Source organism: Pantherophis guttatus, chromosome 1, assembly GCF_059756535.1.
Source record: "Pantherophis guttatus breed Tessera chromosome 1, ASM5975653v1, whole genome shotgun sequence".
Lineage (NCBI taxonomy): Eukaryota > Metazoa > Chordata > Lepidosauria > Squamata > Colubridae > Pantherophis > Pantherophis guttatus.
The window spans coordinates 257,081,095-257,097,738 of NC_142063.1; the positions used below are offsets into that span (position 1 = coordinate 257,081,095).

At 37.7% G+C, this 16,644-nt stretch overlaps 1 protein-coding gene across 1 annotated transcript in view; it reads right to left on the reverse strand.

Annotated features, from left to right (window-relative positions):
- MOXD1 (monooxygenase DBH like 1) overlaps window positions 1-15,907 on the reverse strand; it is a 43,059-nt gene extending 27,152 nt beyond the window's left edge. The window contains exons 1-4 of the mRNA XM_034418825.3: window positions 14,522-15,907; window positions 2,755-2,901; window positions 1,549-1,716; window positions 1,349-1,432 (exon numbers count right to left, since the gene is read on the reverse strand). Of these exons, the coding sequence (XP_034274716.2) occupies window positions 1,349-1,432; window positions 1,549-1,716; window positions 2,755-2,901; window positions 14,522-14,935 (813 nt within the window). The 5' untranslated portion in view covers window positions 14,936-15,907. The remainder of the gene's footprint in view (window positions 1-1,348; window positions 1,433-1,548; window positions 1,717-2,754; window positions 2,902-14,521) is intronic.
- Window positions 15,908-16,644: the final 737 nt, after the last annotated feature.

A 16,644-nucleotide genomic window follows, 5' to 3' on the forward strand; every position in this document is an offset into this window, starting at 1 on the left:
GTAGCTATGGATTGCCATAAGATTTTTAACCCTAAATCCCTAATAATGTATTTAAGCAGCAGTCCCCAACCTTTCTGGCTCTGCAGACTGGCAGCAGCAGTGGTGGCAGGGGAGGAGAGGGGATAGTTTCACACACGCGTGTGCACTACTAACACAAATGGAGTTTGCACGCTCGCATACCGGCCCACAATTTATGTGGCCTAGCTCCCATTAGGCTGCAGCCTGGTACTGGGCCACAGTCTGGGGATTGGGGAACCCTGTATCCACAAAACACCCACAATTTATTCTGAGTTTTCAAGAAAGACTAACAAACCTCTGTGTTCAGAGATGTCATATATGCTCAGAAAAAAATTATATATAGCAATACATGATTTCAGCTAAGAGCTGTATCAGTTCTGCACAACAGGAAATACTCAAGATTTTAAAGGAAGATCAGTGACCACGTTGCAACCAAATATGGATGTAAAGATTGTTGCAATTTGATTGGGTGAGAAGGTAACAAAATAAATGTATGTCTTCCCTTTCATTGAATCAGTACATTGTGTCAAGTGGCAGCTTCCCATACTTCCTATTTATTTATTTATCAAATTTATATATACAGGAGAATGCTTCTTACTTGGATAACAGATGGATCCTACTCCCGTATTCCTAATAATTAATGGAAAAATCCCTGATTTATGCAAAATGTGACTGGGAATTGGCTTCCATCCACTTCTTATTGAGGTAACAGCAAAAAGGGGAAAAATTTTATTACTGGCATCAGTGTGAATTGAGAAGTTCCATAGCAAAAAAATTAGATCAATGACTGATTTTTTTTCTATATGCACTTAGAACTACTTTTTGCTTGATTTCAAAACTTAAATACAGCAAGAGTCCTCTTAGCAGAAAAACTACTTTGAAATAAATATTTTCCCTCCAAATCAATGAATATTTAGCAATCAATATATGTTATTAAAGAAATGATAATGAAGTTAACAATAGCACAGTTCATTGGTCTTAGAAATGTCTTGAAAATAAAACCAGGGAAATAACTGTTTCAGCAACTTTTCAGCAACATCAAAACTCCAAATTTTTATCCAAATTAGAAGAAGCTGTTGGTCGCTATCATTTTCCCTAAAAGTACCAGGTCAAATTCTTTATAAAAACATGTTTAGCTAGGATTCAAGACTAGACCATTGGCATGACGTAAGAACGGAAATCTACTGCAACAATGCTGATTGTTTACAGATCAATAAATATGCTCTAGTTCTTAAAGTATATTTTTCCAAGACTATGTGTTAGTCACATCATGAAAGAAATGGAATTTCGAATAGAAAGCTCTGTATGCATCACTAGCTAGATCACATACCTTTATCACATGATGCTTTTCATGCAGGATAGGTATCTTAAACATTTGACACCAATAGGTCGTGTCTTGTTCTGGTATAGCCACCTGTCTTAATAAAATGGAAAGAAAAGACTAATATAATATGAAGTTTGTTTTTCCTCCAGGCAATTCAGCATACAGTTCTGTCCCTCTTACACTGATACTTAACCCAAGTAACTTACGTTTTGGTTTGCCAAGTCAAAATATGGCAGGGAAGGAGGGATTACAGCATTCTTCTCAGGATTCAATAAACGAAGACTCTTCGTTCCACGATTAGAACCATGGTAATTTTGACCTCCGTATTTGAAGTCTTTGTCATGATAGGCCCATATTACTCGTACTGTGCTTTCCTGGAAAAAAAGAAAGCTGCTTCTGAGTTATGTAAAGAGAAATCTAATCATAGCCAACTGAATATATTTTCCATCTTGCAAAGGTTTGGGGAGCATATGACCCTCTAGATATTTAGAATTGCTTATAGTTGCTATTAGCATGACCAAAGTTGAAGAACACTGGTTCAGAAGTTCAGAAACCTCTGATGGGTCACATGTTTCAAATACTACTGATCATACTTCTATATCAATACACATTGTAAATGTATATTGTTTCAAATCTGAATGGTATTATTATTTCCCCGTTTTAATTTTACATTTTGCTTTTTGCTATTTTTATTGTAAACTATTTTGATACAAAAGTAATTTCTCCTTAGGTAACCTTCCATTTGGTTTGCTATAGCATAATCTACACAGGCTAGTATGGCTGTGAGGCTGTTATCTAGAACAGACTTCAAAGACCCTATAACTTTTGTTCTTAACTTGCCACATCGTCTATATATTCAAATTCTGTCCCAGAAAGTTCCTCAGCCCTCAGCCCAGTTCCCTTGTCCAGTTGTTTCTGACTCTAGTGGGCTGTGCTCATCTCCATTTCTTAGCCAAAGGAGCCAGGGTTGCCTGAAGAAACTTCCATGGTCATGTGGCAAGCATAACGATACGCCAAGGCACATGGAATGCTGTTACCTTCCCACCAATTTATCTACTCACATTTGCATGCTTTCGAACTTCTAGATGGGCAGGAACTGGGGTAAAAACAGGAGCTTACCTCATAATGCAGTGCTCGAGTTTCAAATCTGGGTTGTCAGCTTTTCAGCTGGCAAGCTCAGTGTCTTTAACCACTGAGCCATCGTGCCCCCACAACAGAATAAACTCTCACTGAATTACAGATCAGAAGAGACACTTAAACTGTATCTACCCTAATCAGTACATACAGCAATACAGACTGTTTATTATGGCATAATCAGCATAATGATTAGACTGAGAAGCTAATATTTAAGCTCTCTTCTTCATTCTTTTTTCTAATTTAGATTCATCATTAGGTTTAGCATTTCCCTTTACCGTTAGGCTCTTGTCGTTTGGGTCACAAGTGTGAAGCTGCCGGCTGAAAGCTAGTATTGTGTGAGTATTATTTTCCATAGCATACTCCAGATGGTAATCCTGCTGAGAATCTTTTTTCAGTACCCTGTCTGCATTTGTGAAGCAATCCTGTTGAAGATAGAAATCAAAACATTATCCTGCTGCTCTTCTTTTTAAATGTTCTGAACTCCACAACCTTTTCAATTTTGTGGGAAAGAATGTATAAAGAATGTGTTGTAATTCTCCAAATAAATACTTTACATTAACCAATGAGTGAAAATCTAATTATTTTTTTAATCTATCCTTTTGAATATAATTAACATTGCATAAATTCCACATTCAATAACTGTGATATAATAAAAGACCCTTACTTAAAAAGGTATCTATTTTGCAACCGTAAGGGTATTAGTGGACTTAGCAAACATATATTTGAAAAAAATATGATCCTCAAGAACAAATTGTAAAAATAGTGTATCTCTGCATTACACACTTTCAACATGACTTCATAGTGGTTTTCTCTGGCTACTACATAATATATGCACTATTTTTGTGTGTGTACTTTTTTACTGTTTTTCTCTATTGGGTGGTGGGTAAAATCAAGAAATATGATATTTCTACTGTAACTCTAAATCCATTTTCTGAGTTCCCATGCACTTATTTATAAGGAAATAAGCATACCACTTATTGTGAACCTAATATATACTCTCTAGAGAGGAAACATTAAAATGGAATATGATATTGTATACCCCCTCATTTTGTCAAACTATAGAAATGTTTTAGAGAGTCTCCCTGCTGTTTCAAGGACAGATTATCCTAGTCCTCATTGTAGCAAAAGACGATATTAGGAATAAGCTGCATTAATAATGTACTATCGTTAACCTCTTCACCTCTGAATTCTGTGTTATAAAGTGCAGCTGCTTTTTTGACCATCCAGTTCATCACAATTTCAGCAACTTTTGTGATTGCTATTCCAAAAACACATTCCCTTGAGATTAGGATGATAACATTGCTTAATGTCCTTTCCAAGAGTTTTCTAAGAACTTTATGCAATTGTTTCTAGTTTGCATAGTGACCATATAGAGATATAAAATTTGCAGATGTTTTAAGGAGGTGGCAAAGCTACCGTTTAAAGGAGTGTTTTCTTTTTAACAGAAATTTGAGTAAAATTAAAATGTATCTTTTTTTTAATTTTTAGATGTAAATAAAAGGATACTGCTGTAAATGTCTCCACTCCCAAAGCTTTTAAGCTACAGTAAGTGGAAGACAAGAATAGATAGGCAAGATCAATCCCAAAAATCAACAGAATGGAAATCTATGGGCAAAATGAAATATCTAGCAGCCCTTTGTGGTAAGGAACTTATTTTAGCAATTGTATTGCAAGCTTGTTTTTATAAATAATAATGTGACATCATACTAGCTGAAGTAATCAGCAGTTATATGACACCACTGGTTGGTAGAACTTCAGAGACACAACAGTTTTTGTTTGAAATTTAGTCACTTCCCTGATAAGCAACCACTTTTTGTTACATGATCTATTTTTTAACCTACCTGTAATTAGGCAAAAACTCAGTTTATATATTATCTTGAATGGAATATTTATTGTCATCACCATTTTGATGCTCAATAACATGGGTCCATACATGGCAACCTGGGTCATTGCGTTCCAGATATTTTGAACAATTCTCATTCATTGCAGTCCTCATTTTATAGGCTGGAAGATAAAACATCTGGAAGACATTGGGCTGTCTATTTTGCAAGTCGGCTATCTCTATTATGGTAAAGTTAACATGTTGTGTAGCAGTTATTGAAATCAACCTATATACACACATTCACATACAATCACACCCTACTATAGGCAATTCTAGGCTGCTGGATAGAATGAATGAATCCGATACGTTTCATTCAATAGAAGTCATTTAGAAATTGCAGGAATACATAGTAAGATGATTTTACAGATCATAAAATTTCTAGTGTATAATTTCTTATAGATGAAGGCATTGAGGCTGAATTGCTTCTCAAATGCTGTGACCCTGCACTTGTTCTCTTAAAAAAAGGATTTGCAGTTGATATGGTTTCTGATTACTGCTATACAAAATGGCAGGGAGTAATTTCTTAAGGATGTAGCAAAAAAGATGCAAATAAGTTTTATTTTAGCCCTAAAAAAATGAGAGCACAGCTGCACAAGAAACCTTGAGAAAAAAAAATGACAGCTGTCTTCATAGGCCTGAACAGGTGTTTATACAGAGAAGTAATCCTCTACATCCATGCAACCTACAGTAGATTTTGCCTTCTTTTAACAATGAAGTCAGTAATAAGAAAATACTGTTTAGGGCTCTCTAGCATAAAATCTTACCAAGTTTATCTGAGACCTTGATTAAAGCAATTGTATGCTACATGCAAGCCTTTATGCTAGCAACGTTTTAATTATTGGACTGGTACAGCGGCTGCTATGTTGGGTATGGATTGCCCCCGGTTCGGACCAGCTCGCAAGAACTGGTAGTAAAACCAGCGGGAGGCCCTGCCCACTGCCCCAGATGCCATCATTGGCAATCTATGCATGCGCAGAAGCTTCTGCACATGTGCAGAAGCAAGGCGCATGCGCGAACCCGTTGTGAACTGGTAGTAAAGGTAAGTAGAACCCACCCCTGGTATGGAAGTAAGAAACTTTTATGAATGTAAAGAAATCTATGTAGCATCATACCATCCTCTATCACTGTAAACCAGCATTCTTTTTTGCAATGGTGAAGTAGATGCAGATCCTATTACTGTAAGCTCATAGCAGGGTGTAAACTGAAATGCCCCTTTCTTTTGTTTTCCAGCAATTGGTGAGTAACTCTGGTATCAGTAGTTATTTTTAGCTTCCACAATTTGCAGCCCATAGTGTATTTCCATGAATATAAGTGAATATCTATGAAGATTCTCAATCATCCAGATCATGGTTGTCCCAAAGATGCTTTTCAAAAGGCAACTGAACTTTCCTGATTTTTTTCCCCCTTGGAAACATTTTGCTTCTCATCCAAGGAGCTTCTTCAGTTCAGTTCTTCAAAACTGAAGAAGCTTCTTGGATGACAAGTGAAGCATTTTCGTGAATATAGACCCATTTTAACGTTATTCAAAGTTAAACCTCACTGTATAATCTGGCAATAAATTCCATATTTAATGCATTTAAATAAATGTAAAATAATTTATTTTATTTACTGGGAATCTTCCATTCAGTTTCATATGTTTTTACATTCCAGTATTTTAAATCAGACTATGTATGCCAACTTTCTCCACATTATGCAAAATTGTATGTATCTTACCTATCCAAAAAATTTTTAAAAAATAAAGTAGTAAAAGGTTTTGAGAATGTAGGATTTCTAACAGAGCTAAATGTCCATTAAATGGCTACTGGGATTTTACACATTCAAAAAAACTACTAAAAATATAAATATATGTAAAATATAAATGGAATGTATGTTAATTATGACAAAATCTGCATACTTTCTTCATACTGATTCATCAAAAAAAAACCCACTCTGTTCATTCAGGGAAAATCCAAATTATGGGTTGGAGACTGAATGAAAAATTAATCCCATCAAAAACCTATTTGTTGTACTGAAAATTCTTTGGGCATGATCCAGAGCCTCAGGTGGTGGTAGTGACTGAAACGCACCCATGTCGTCTATTCCATGAGAATAGAAACCTAGTTAAGTAGAAGTATTTGTTTATTTATTTTATTCAATTCTACATCACCCATCTTAGTGACTCTGGGCAGTTTACAACAACATACAATATGCTTTAATTACTTCTTGTTTCAGTTGTTACAATGCATTTTACATACGGCTGCTTCTGAAAAAATATTCAAAAATTCCAGTTTGCCCATAATGCAGCAATTTTTGTGCTAACTATAAATTTCATATGGGGAAAATAAATTACCTCAATTGCACTGACTTCCAATTTGTTGCCAGATAGAATGCAAAAGTAAGATGTCTCTAATTGATCTTGATAGTTTAAGATTAACAGATTAACAGAGTTGGAAGGGACCTTGTAGGTCATGTAGTCCAACCCCCATCCAAACAGGAGACCCCATACCATTTCTGACAGATGGCAGTCCAGACTCTTCTTGAAAGCTTCCAATGATGAAGCTCCCACAACTTCTGAAGGCAAGCTGTTCCATTGGTTGATTGCTCTCACTTGTCAGAAAATTTCTCCTTATTTCCAGGTTGAATCTCTCCTTGTTCAGTTTCCATCCATTGTCTGGCCTTCAGGTGCTTTGGAAAATAGCTTGACGCTCTCTTCTCTGTGACAGCTCCTCAAATATTGGAACACTCTCATGTCACCTCTGGGCCTTCTAGACTGGCCATGCCCAGTTCTTGCAACCATTCTTCATTATGTTTTAGCTTCCAGGCCCCTAATAATCTTTGTTGCTCTTCTCTGCACTCTTTCTAGAGTCTCAACATTTTTTTAATAGTGTGGTGACCAAAACTGGGTGCAGTATTCTAGGTGTGGTCTTACTAAGGCTTTACAGAGTAGTATTAGTACCTCACTTGATCTTGATTGTATCCCTGTGTTAATGCAACTTAGAATTGCATTGCCTTTTTTGGCTGCTGCCATACACTGTTGAGTCATATTTAATTGGTTGTCCACTAAGATGCCAAGATCCCACTCACAGTTACTGCTATTAAGCCTGGTTTCACCCAGTCTATATGTGTACTTTTTGTTTTTCTTGCCTAAGTGTAAGACTTCATTAAGCTGGTCACTTAATGAACACATTCATGTGGTTTTCTTGGCAACAGTACAAAGAACCTTTTATTGTCCTTTTCCTAGACTAACCCTACAGCCCTGATCTTTCTGGATATACCAATTTCTATATCAATCTGGTCAGCTTAGTTTTTCACGATCAACCAAGAAAACTCTGTCTATATGTCTCTATGTAAATTACCAGAAGTGAACTTCAACCAAAAAGCAATTTTACATTACTTGCATTAAATAGTATTTGTGGTGATGACATTTAAAGCACTGAAACATCTAAGACCCGGATATTTGAAAGGCTGCTTCTTATTTATGAATTGGTCCTTGTTTGTTCAACTTCTGAATCAATTTGTTTAAAGCTATGGAACAGGCCTTTTGGTACCAGCATTTAAATGTGAAATCTGTTTAGTGAAAAGCAGTTTTCATGTTTCCTTAACAACTTTCTGGAAGTTGGTAAAGAGTTTCCTTTCTGGCATACGTTCAGTCTATAATCTCTCTAATTAAGACTCTTTTTAATATATTTTTTGTTTTTCAAATATTTTTGTTTTGCTTCTATAATTTACAATAAAACTGATAGAAATCTGTGGAGAATAAATGGTGATATTCAGAGTTTCATTTTACATTTTTCCTAATAATCCTCAATTCAGAATTTGCCATTTAATTACACATTAGATTGATTTTTCACTGAGCAATCCAAATTATTTTCTCTCACTAGTTAACTAACAAACTTCACTTCTACCAAGTATATTCCAAAGTGGGCATCATTTGCTGACCCTGGATGTCATCATTTTGAAAGATTCTTTGGAAGTTTTCCACTGTCTATTTTTAAAACACCCTTCATTATTTTATTTCAATGTTACATGAATTTTGTTTTAATGAGTCAGGATTATTTGTTATTGATTCACTATTCAAGTTAGTTTAATGGACCTAAAGAAGGAAAATGTGACCAATAAATCTGAGTTTACATCACTGTTGTTTTTTTTAAAGTTTCATTTTGTATCATTTTACATAAATGATGTAAATTGATGCAAATAATATAAATTAAATCAATTGCCTGGGCAGAGTTTGGAAATCACTTGGGCCAGAACCTCTTAGACATGATCAGACAAAATAAATAATGAAAATTCTTTTTCTATTTTTAGCGTAACAATAGGCATCAGACTGACTTTTTCTGCCAGTTAATTATGCAAATGGAATTCAGGTAAGGTATGCAAATAGGGTTTTACTTTCTGCTTCCTCCTGTGTTCAACGGAATGTAGTGAATCGCCTTGTGGCCTAATTGCTCTACTACTATGAAATTAACTTTCTCCTCTACAACATTATTGCTTCTGTTAACATGACAGCCAAGCTTAAAATGTAGCTGCAACTAAATTCCCCAAAGAGTTAATCAAGGGCTTTAACTAAATTTAGCTGGCAGCCCTTCACAGCTACTAGAACTGTGAAATTCATACCTGCTTCTCCCCCTGGATATCTGCACTAGATAGACAGAATTGTGTCTTCTTTTCACTCCAGATATCTCCACCAAGTAGATAGAATTGAGTCTTCTTCTCCCTATGGAAATCTGCACAGATTATCTGGATTCTTCATTGTGTCATTCTCCTCTTTTGTGATCTTGCATCACCATGGAACATACAGTAGCTTTTTTCAGTAGACTGGTATTCCTTAACTTGATCTTTGGTTACTAGATGTTTTGCTTCTTCTCTGGTTCTGAATCCACTCAAATTAGCTCATTTCCTCTCCCTCCATGAGAAACTTAGTGCATTACCTGCCTTTCTCCCAGCTCTCAGTCTCTCCCATAGATGTAGTTTGTATGTCTTGAAGAGCATAAATAGAATGGTAGATGTAGATACAGATACAGATTAACAGAGTTGGAAGGGACCTTGTAGGTCATCTAGTCCAACCCCCACCCAAGCAGGAGACCCTACACCATTTCTGACAGATGGCAGTCCAGACTCTTCTTGAAAGCTTCCAATGATGAAGCTCCCACAACTTCTGAAGGCAAGCTGTTCCATTGATTGATTGTTCTCAATGTTAGAAAATTTCTCCTTATTTCCAGGTTGAATTTCTCCTTGTTCAGTTTCCATCCATTATTCCTTGTCGGGCCTTCAGGTGCTTTGGAAAATAGCTTGAGTCTCTCCTCTCTGTGACAGCCCCTCAAATATTGGAACACTGTTATCATGTCTCCCCTGGTCCTTCTCTTCACTAGACTAGTCATGCCCAGTTCCTGCAACCATTCATCATATGTTTTAGTCTCCAGTCCCTTAATCATCTTGGTTCCTCTTCTCTGCACTCTTTTACATTTTCCATTCTGTTGTAGATCTTTGTTATTTCTGGAGTGAGATCTGAATACAATTTTCGACCATTACATCCAAAGTCCACTACATGAATGTCTGGAGAACCACAATTTTACTATTACAATATTACAAATATGAAATTCTATGTAATTCCAAAATACAGTACATAGTGGGTCTGATGCAGAGTATTGAATTGAATTGACAAGAAAAAGAATTGAGTGATTAAGGAATATCATCATGTTTAGAAACATACAAGCTGGATACATTTAAATTAAGCAGAAGACTTTGCCTTTGCAGCCAAACTGCCCAAGATCTCTCACAGGTTAAGAACGACCTGTGTATGCATTGTATTTCATCTGTTCTTTAAACATCATATGCAGGAAAGCATAACAAATGATGACTTCTTCCAGAAAGACCCTTGTACTAGCAGAAAAAACCAATAGCTGAGCAGTGTTAACATGCCTTAGCTGGTGCTTGGCTGTAGATATTGCATGCCTTTGGGGAACACACTGAATTTTTAAGAATCTTTTTTTAACCTCACGCTAAGATGCCAGAAAAGATTCCTAAAGATACAGTGAGTTTCCCAAAGGCGTGCAGTATCTATAACCAAGCACCAGGTGATATTTAAAATGTATGCCACTGTGACATTTCTCCTTGTTCTATCTTTCTGTTTCTTTGCTAAAAACTTTGTCAAATGTTTATAAAACAGCAGAGTTCAATTCACGGCTTTTCATTATTTAAAATCCGATTACTCTTAATAACATCAAAATGATTTCCATGCGTATACTGTATTTGATAAGCAGATGTTCTTTATTTGGGGTACCAGCAAACTAGTGAGTGTGATGAGTATAGCATTTTTCATATACAAATGAAGAGCTATTCACAAAATAATCCTCAAATGTATTTTTATGTTAGAGTTCAACAGAAGGCCCTTACAATGCAACCTTCTTAAATAAATCACACAAAACCCGCATTCATAAAGAAGGATTACTCTCTGCAAAATGGATACTGGGAGCTACAGTTAGGGATGCACAATTCCAGACCAAAAGAAAGAGGATTTGACAACGAAAGAGAAGGTTAAGTATGGAGCTGCGGAATGAAAACTCAAGGAGTGTGCAAGTAAGCCCTAAAGGCTTTTTAATAGTAAAAAAAAAAGAAAAAAAAGATGCAAAGGTTAGAGCTGCCTTGAGCATTCTTGTGGCAAGTAGTCTGTAAAAAATTTACTTTGGCAATATTGCATGCATAATATAACTACAAGCCTGAACAGATTGAGCAATTTCTCTGAGGCAGCACCCATATTTATCCAGCCAGCATCTTATATTTATCCAGCCAACATCTTTCCATCACTGCACTGATGGGGGTTGGATTCTCCATACTTTAACATATTCACAATAACCTCACCAATCTGCATCACATAATGACCTTAAAACGTGCTCCTGATTGGCCTTATACAGTACATCGCTCTATAAACTTTCATAGTATTTTTCTGTTTGCTCAGCTCTGAGTTTTTCTTTGTTATACAGTTCACAAACCTATGAATCACATGAATAGAATAAAATAGAATTTTTTATTGGCCAAGTATGATTAGACACACAAGGAATTTGTCTTGGTGTATATGCTCTCAGTGTACATAAAACAAAAGGTTCGTTCATCAAGAATCATAAGGTACAACACTTAATGATAGTGATAATCTGACAGACTCCTGCTGTTTAAACATGGATTTTACACTTCCCAAGCAGTGCTAGGTTCCCACTCTGTAGTCCAGAATGCTTATCATTAATACATCATCCTCTGTTCACTCCCTCTCAGCCATACCTTTGAAGAATGTGTCAGCCCTTTAGAAAGATCCTTTTTGTGTTTCAGTCTTTACAACGTAATTGCACCCTTCAACCTGATTGATCTATTTGCAGGAGGCAACAGAAGAATCCTTTAAGTTGTACTCTATCCTAGCAAATTTTAAAGCAGTAACCTCAGGTAGAATATAGTGACAACATGAACAGCCCCCACAAAAAAGTATTATTTATGTTTTTATCAGAATCTTTGCTGATACCTAGAAAATAGATTCCTTTTAAAAGAACATTCTGGCTTGTTTATGTAATTGGTATGTATCTATTTGTGTTTCTATGTGTGCATCAACTACATTCTTCTTGTGTAGCAACCCATTATCTGGTCATAAATGACCAAAATTTACAGACACGTATACATATTTATGTATTTATTTGTTTATATCCCACATTTATTATTTTTATTGACAACTCGGGGCGGGAACATATATTCCTTCCTCCTGTTTTCCCTATAAAACTCTGTGAGGTGAATTGGGCTGAGAGAAAATGACTAACTCAAAATCACCCAGCCAGCTTTCATGTCTAAGGTGGGACCAGAACTCATGGTTTCTAGTCATATTTCTGTACTAACTGACTGCAACGAAAGTCCTCTAGAACCAGCATGAACACTGGAAGGAAAACATTTTCTTCTATTAGTAAATGGAAGATCTTTTTTTTATTATTATTGTATTTAAAAAGGTAACTTGCATCTCAGAAATATAAATTGGGCAACTCAGTGATATATTTTATTTCAGAATTGATATGACCTGCAATTACCCTGAACCAGAGATCTGTCTTTTTTATTCTACTGAAACAAGGAAAGCACCACAGATATTGATGACATTATAAATAGCAATTGCAACTAGTTGCTTGACTTAAGGATAGAAATAAACATATAACTAAGGAGAAAATGTGATTAAATATTTAAATAAAAAGACACTATAATCAATTCCTATTCTGAAAACATCTGGAAGCTTATTGTGAGCACTCAGTGCAGAGCTGAATCACTGAAGTAGATGGACTGAGGAACCAAAATTCACTGCTGCATTGTATCAGTATCTGACTTTCAGATGACATTTCTAAGGAAACAGCATATATTTTCCTTTAAAAGTTAATTTTTCACAAGTCTAGAATTTAGTTTCTATGCCATATGTCTTTTTAAATGCTGTAGTTTTTGAAGAAGCTAATACCTGATGGTTTGTTATTTGTTCAGTATTTTTAGGAATCATTAATACCACTCAAAATGTAGATAAATTTGCAGATACTAAACAGAAAAATCAATTCATTAATGCCAACTAATATACATCCTAATGCTATGGGTCTAAGTTAGAGTTACCATTTATTTATTTGTTTGTTTGTTTGTTTGTTTGTTTGTTTATTTATTGTTTATATTTATATATCCTTATAGAGCTAGATAGACAAAATGCTTGTCCAGGTGGTTCTACTTGCTCACTTTATGTTAGGATTTCTTGTGAGAATCTCACTTTTTAGAAGTATATCCAATCAACCAGCTCTTCCCACTTAAAACTATGAACAAAAATATGTATTTAATTACTGCATGGAGAAAAATATCAATCAAAATACATAACCATGCAACTGTCTTTAAGGTAGGATTAAGGTTCTCTCATTTTGGTAGAATTTAGCTGCTAACTGAACTATAACCAAAGATCATGGCACTAAGTATGGAATTGATCTGAAGTTGCATCTATATTTGCTACTTTTCTGCCTAGAGCCATTTAAATAAATACTTAGAGATTACATGGTACTTTATATTATGACCTAAAAACAGAGGTTGGACTAGATGATGTTTGTAGTTGATTCCAACTCCACAGCTACATGATTCTAAGAGATTAAATTATGCATTCATTCAGTCCACATATGTTTTTTACCATATCATTTATAAGTTTGAATGCTAATTAACTATTAAATAAGAAAGGCAGACATTATTCAATTAATTTGCCTTCGCCCTGGGGCCACTACCAGAGACTTGGCAAACAACAGTATTTCAAATTGTTGTGCAAACACAAAGCACAAAGGTTATTAACAGTACTTATATTCTCCCTTACTTCTGAGAACCTTGCACATGATGATAAAATATCATCTAAATGCTGAAGTGTGTAATTCAAGATACTAAGATAAAGCTGAAATGCATCTTTACTGACTGAAAACATAAAAGGGATGAAATTGTTGCCTGTTGATATGTGAAATGGACAGGAACCCTTCCATTGTCGTTGTGGCTTTGCTAGGTGGCATGCTGGTCACTTTGCAATCAGACTTAGCGAAGTCTGAAAGGCATCACTGATACAAGGAAATGATAAAAGAAGCCAGTTGTTATTGTTAAAAATGGCTTTCACTCTTTCTCTGGGACAAGTAGCATAGGATTGCATGATCTTCCCTGCAAAGAAATTGAGGGGGGGGAGGGAGGGAGGGAGGGAGGGAGGAAGGAAGGAGAGAAGGAGGGAGGGAGGGAAAGAAGGAGAGAGAGAGAGAAGGAGTGAGGGAAGAAAAGAAAGGGAGGGAGGGAAGGAAAGAGAGGAAGGGAAGGAGGGGGGGAGTCATCATAAAAGTCAAATGTAGCAGTTGTCTTTTTATTGACCATGCCAGAAACTTATTGGATTTGTATGCATGTGTGCGTTTAAATAACTCCACTCGAAATCTGCTTGATACTAAACGAATAAACATACTGAGGGAGGCTGCTGGACCAGCCGACTCAAACTCAAAAGTCGGAATTGAAGGATGTCCCACCGCTGCTCTGATGTCCAATTCAAGTATTAAGCTTTATGAACGAACTTCAGGTGGAAACAGGAGTTATCACTGAATATTAGGCTCGCCTGGAGAAGAGGAGGTGGCCCTCTCACGGCCCCTCTCTTCCCCCCCCCCCGTCACCTCGCTACTCACCTGCAAGTAGGGCTTGCCCCGGTCGAGGCCGCCCACCACCATATCCGCCGAAGCCATAGCTCCTGTGGAGGAGAAGCCGAAGCCCACGTAGCCTCGAGTGCGCACCTCCAGGCGGAAGGCGATGGTGTCGCCCTGGTGAGCCCACGAGAGCCGGTAGCGGGACGAGCCGTCCAACATGGCGCTGTGCGGGTAGTGGCGCCCACCGGGCACGGGCGGCAAAGCCCAGAAGAAGAGCAGCAGCAGCAGCGGCAGCCGCCAGCAGCGCATCTTACCCACGGCGCGCGCTCCAGGACGCAGAGTCGGACTTGGCGCCAGCGCGCCCTTTACTGAGGGCCCGGGCTGCGCTTCGGCTTGAAGCTGCCGCTCTTGCCGTCGCCGCCTCTTCACGCCTCCCCAGTCGCTGAGCCTCCTCATTGGCGGGGGGTCTCGCCTGGCCTCGAGGGCTGAGCGAAGGAGCGGGGTGGCGCAGCTGGAGGTGGAAACCTAGACGTGAAGCGGACGGGGTGGCGAGCGGGAGCCGAAGGACTCGCAGAAGCCACCTTCTGAGAGGGGAAAAACGGGCAGCAGCGGAACATGGGACGGGATAGCCCACCAATGGAAAGGCTGGCTGCCCGTCCTCGATTCTGGAGAGAGTTCAGCAGCTTGTTCAGCAAAAGCAGCTTTCCCTTTTCTCCCGGTCCTGACGCTGGGAACTCTTTCCCAGTTGCTGAGGAAGGGCTGAGAGAGGCTTTGTTTTGCTTCTTAAAGCACAGGGCAACAGGGCATCTTTATCATTTTCCTCCTGCACATCACGGGGCGTAAGCCTGATCCCCGAATAAGGCGGCCAAGTTATTTTGGCACCTTGAGGCAGAAAATCCTACGAGCTCTTCTCCTGTTGCCTGGCAAGCAAATAATAATTTTTTTAAAAAAAAAAATTAAACGCAATTTGCTGCCAATTCAAGGGACAGGGGCTACCTGCCGCTTCGCTTTGCTGAACAAACCTGTAAAATGGTGAAATTAAGCAGAGACAGGAAAGCTAGGCTGAATATTTTTTTTTCCCCAGAGGGGGGTGAAAGATTTAGGAGATTCATTGCCTCTTGAAGACAACATCAGTCTGCATACTGAATTATAACAGATTAGGCACCATAACAGATTAACAGAGTCGGAAGGGACCTTGTAAATCATCTAGTCCAATCCCCACCCAACCAGGAGACCCTACACCATTTCTGACAGATGGCAGTCCAGTCTCTTCTTGAAAGCTTCCATTGATGAAGCTCCCACAACTTCTGAAGGTGAACTGTTCCATTGGTTGATTGTTCTCACTGTCAGTCAATCTTAAATTAGAATCAAACTGGTTTTAAACAGTAAATATTAAAAGCATTATGCTATTATAAGGGCTACAAGTGTAATGGCATGTGGGAATGACTGTCAGAGAGAGGGGGAAGAGCCATAGCTTGTGAGTATGGCAAATGTTTCTGAAGAGCCCCTTCCTGGTTTCTTGGGCTGTAAGAGTGACAAGGGAAGAAATACTCTTTCAGACTTGTGAGATTCTATGAATAAATTCGAATTCGTTCATCTGGGTTTATTTCCTATCTGGACTATTTCACAAGGTTGACAGGTTCAAAGGCTCAGCAGAAGCAGAGCAAGGGCCTGTGATGGAAGAAGACAACACAGTAGCATTACTGTGAAACTTCCCTAAGTTTTGTTCTGCAAGGAGAAACTTTCTTCAGATGCTGGGCTCAGAGATTTGGCATGCCAGATTCCTTCTGTGGAAATCCAACAAGCTGATGAGCAGGTTAGGGCATAATCAGGGTGATTCAGAAGAGAGATTTTAGCAAAAAATAAAAAATAAAAACCTCTTAATACCAAAAAACGAATCAAATCATAACCACTACCATTTTTACTGGCTGGGCTACCATCCAGACTGTTTACCACTATTCTAGCATTGAGTTAACCATGAGGTAAACTGCAGTCTGGACAAGTCACAGCATATTGTGCAATTATACAGGGTGGAAACATTTCTTATTTTGACATTTTATGCTATTGTATCTTAAGAACTAAGACAGGTCATAACAGAGTGAAACCTGCATCCCAAAAGATTTAAGTAAAAATCCTGTGAAAAATACTGATTATGCATACTCATC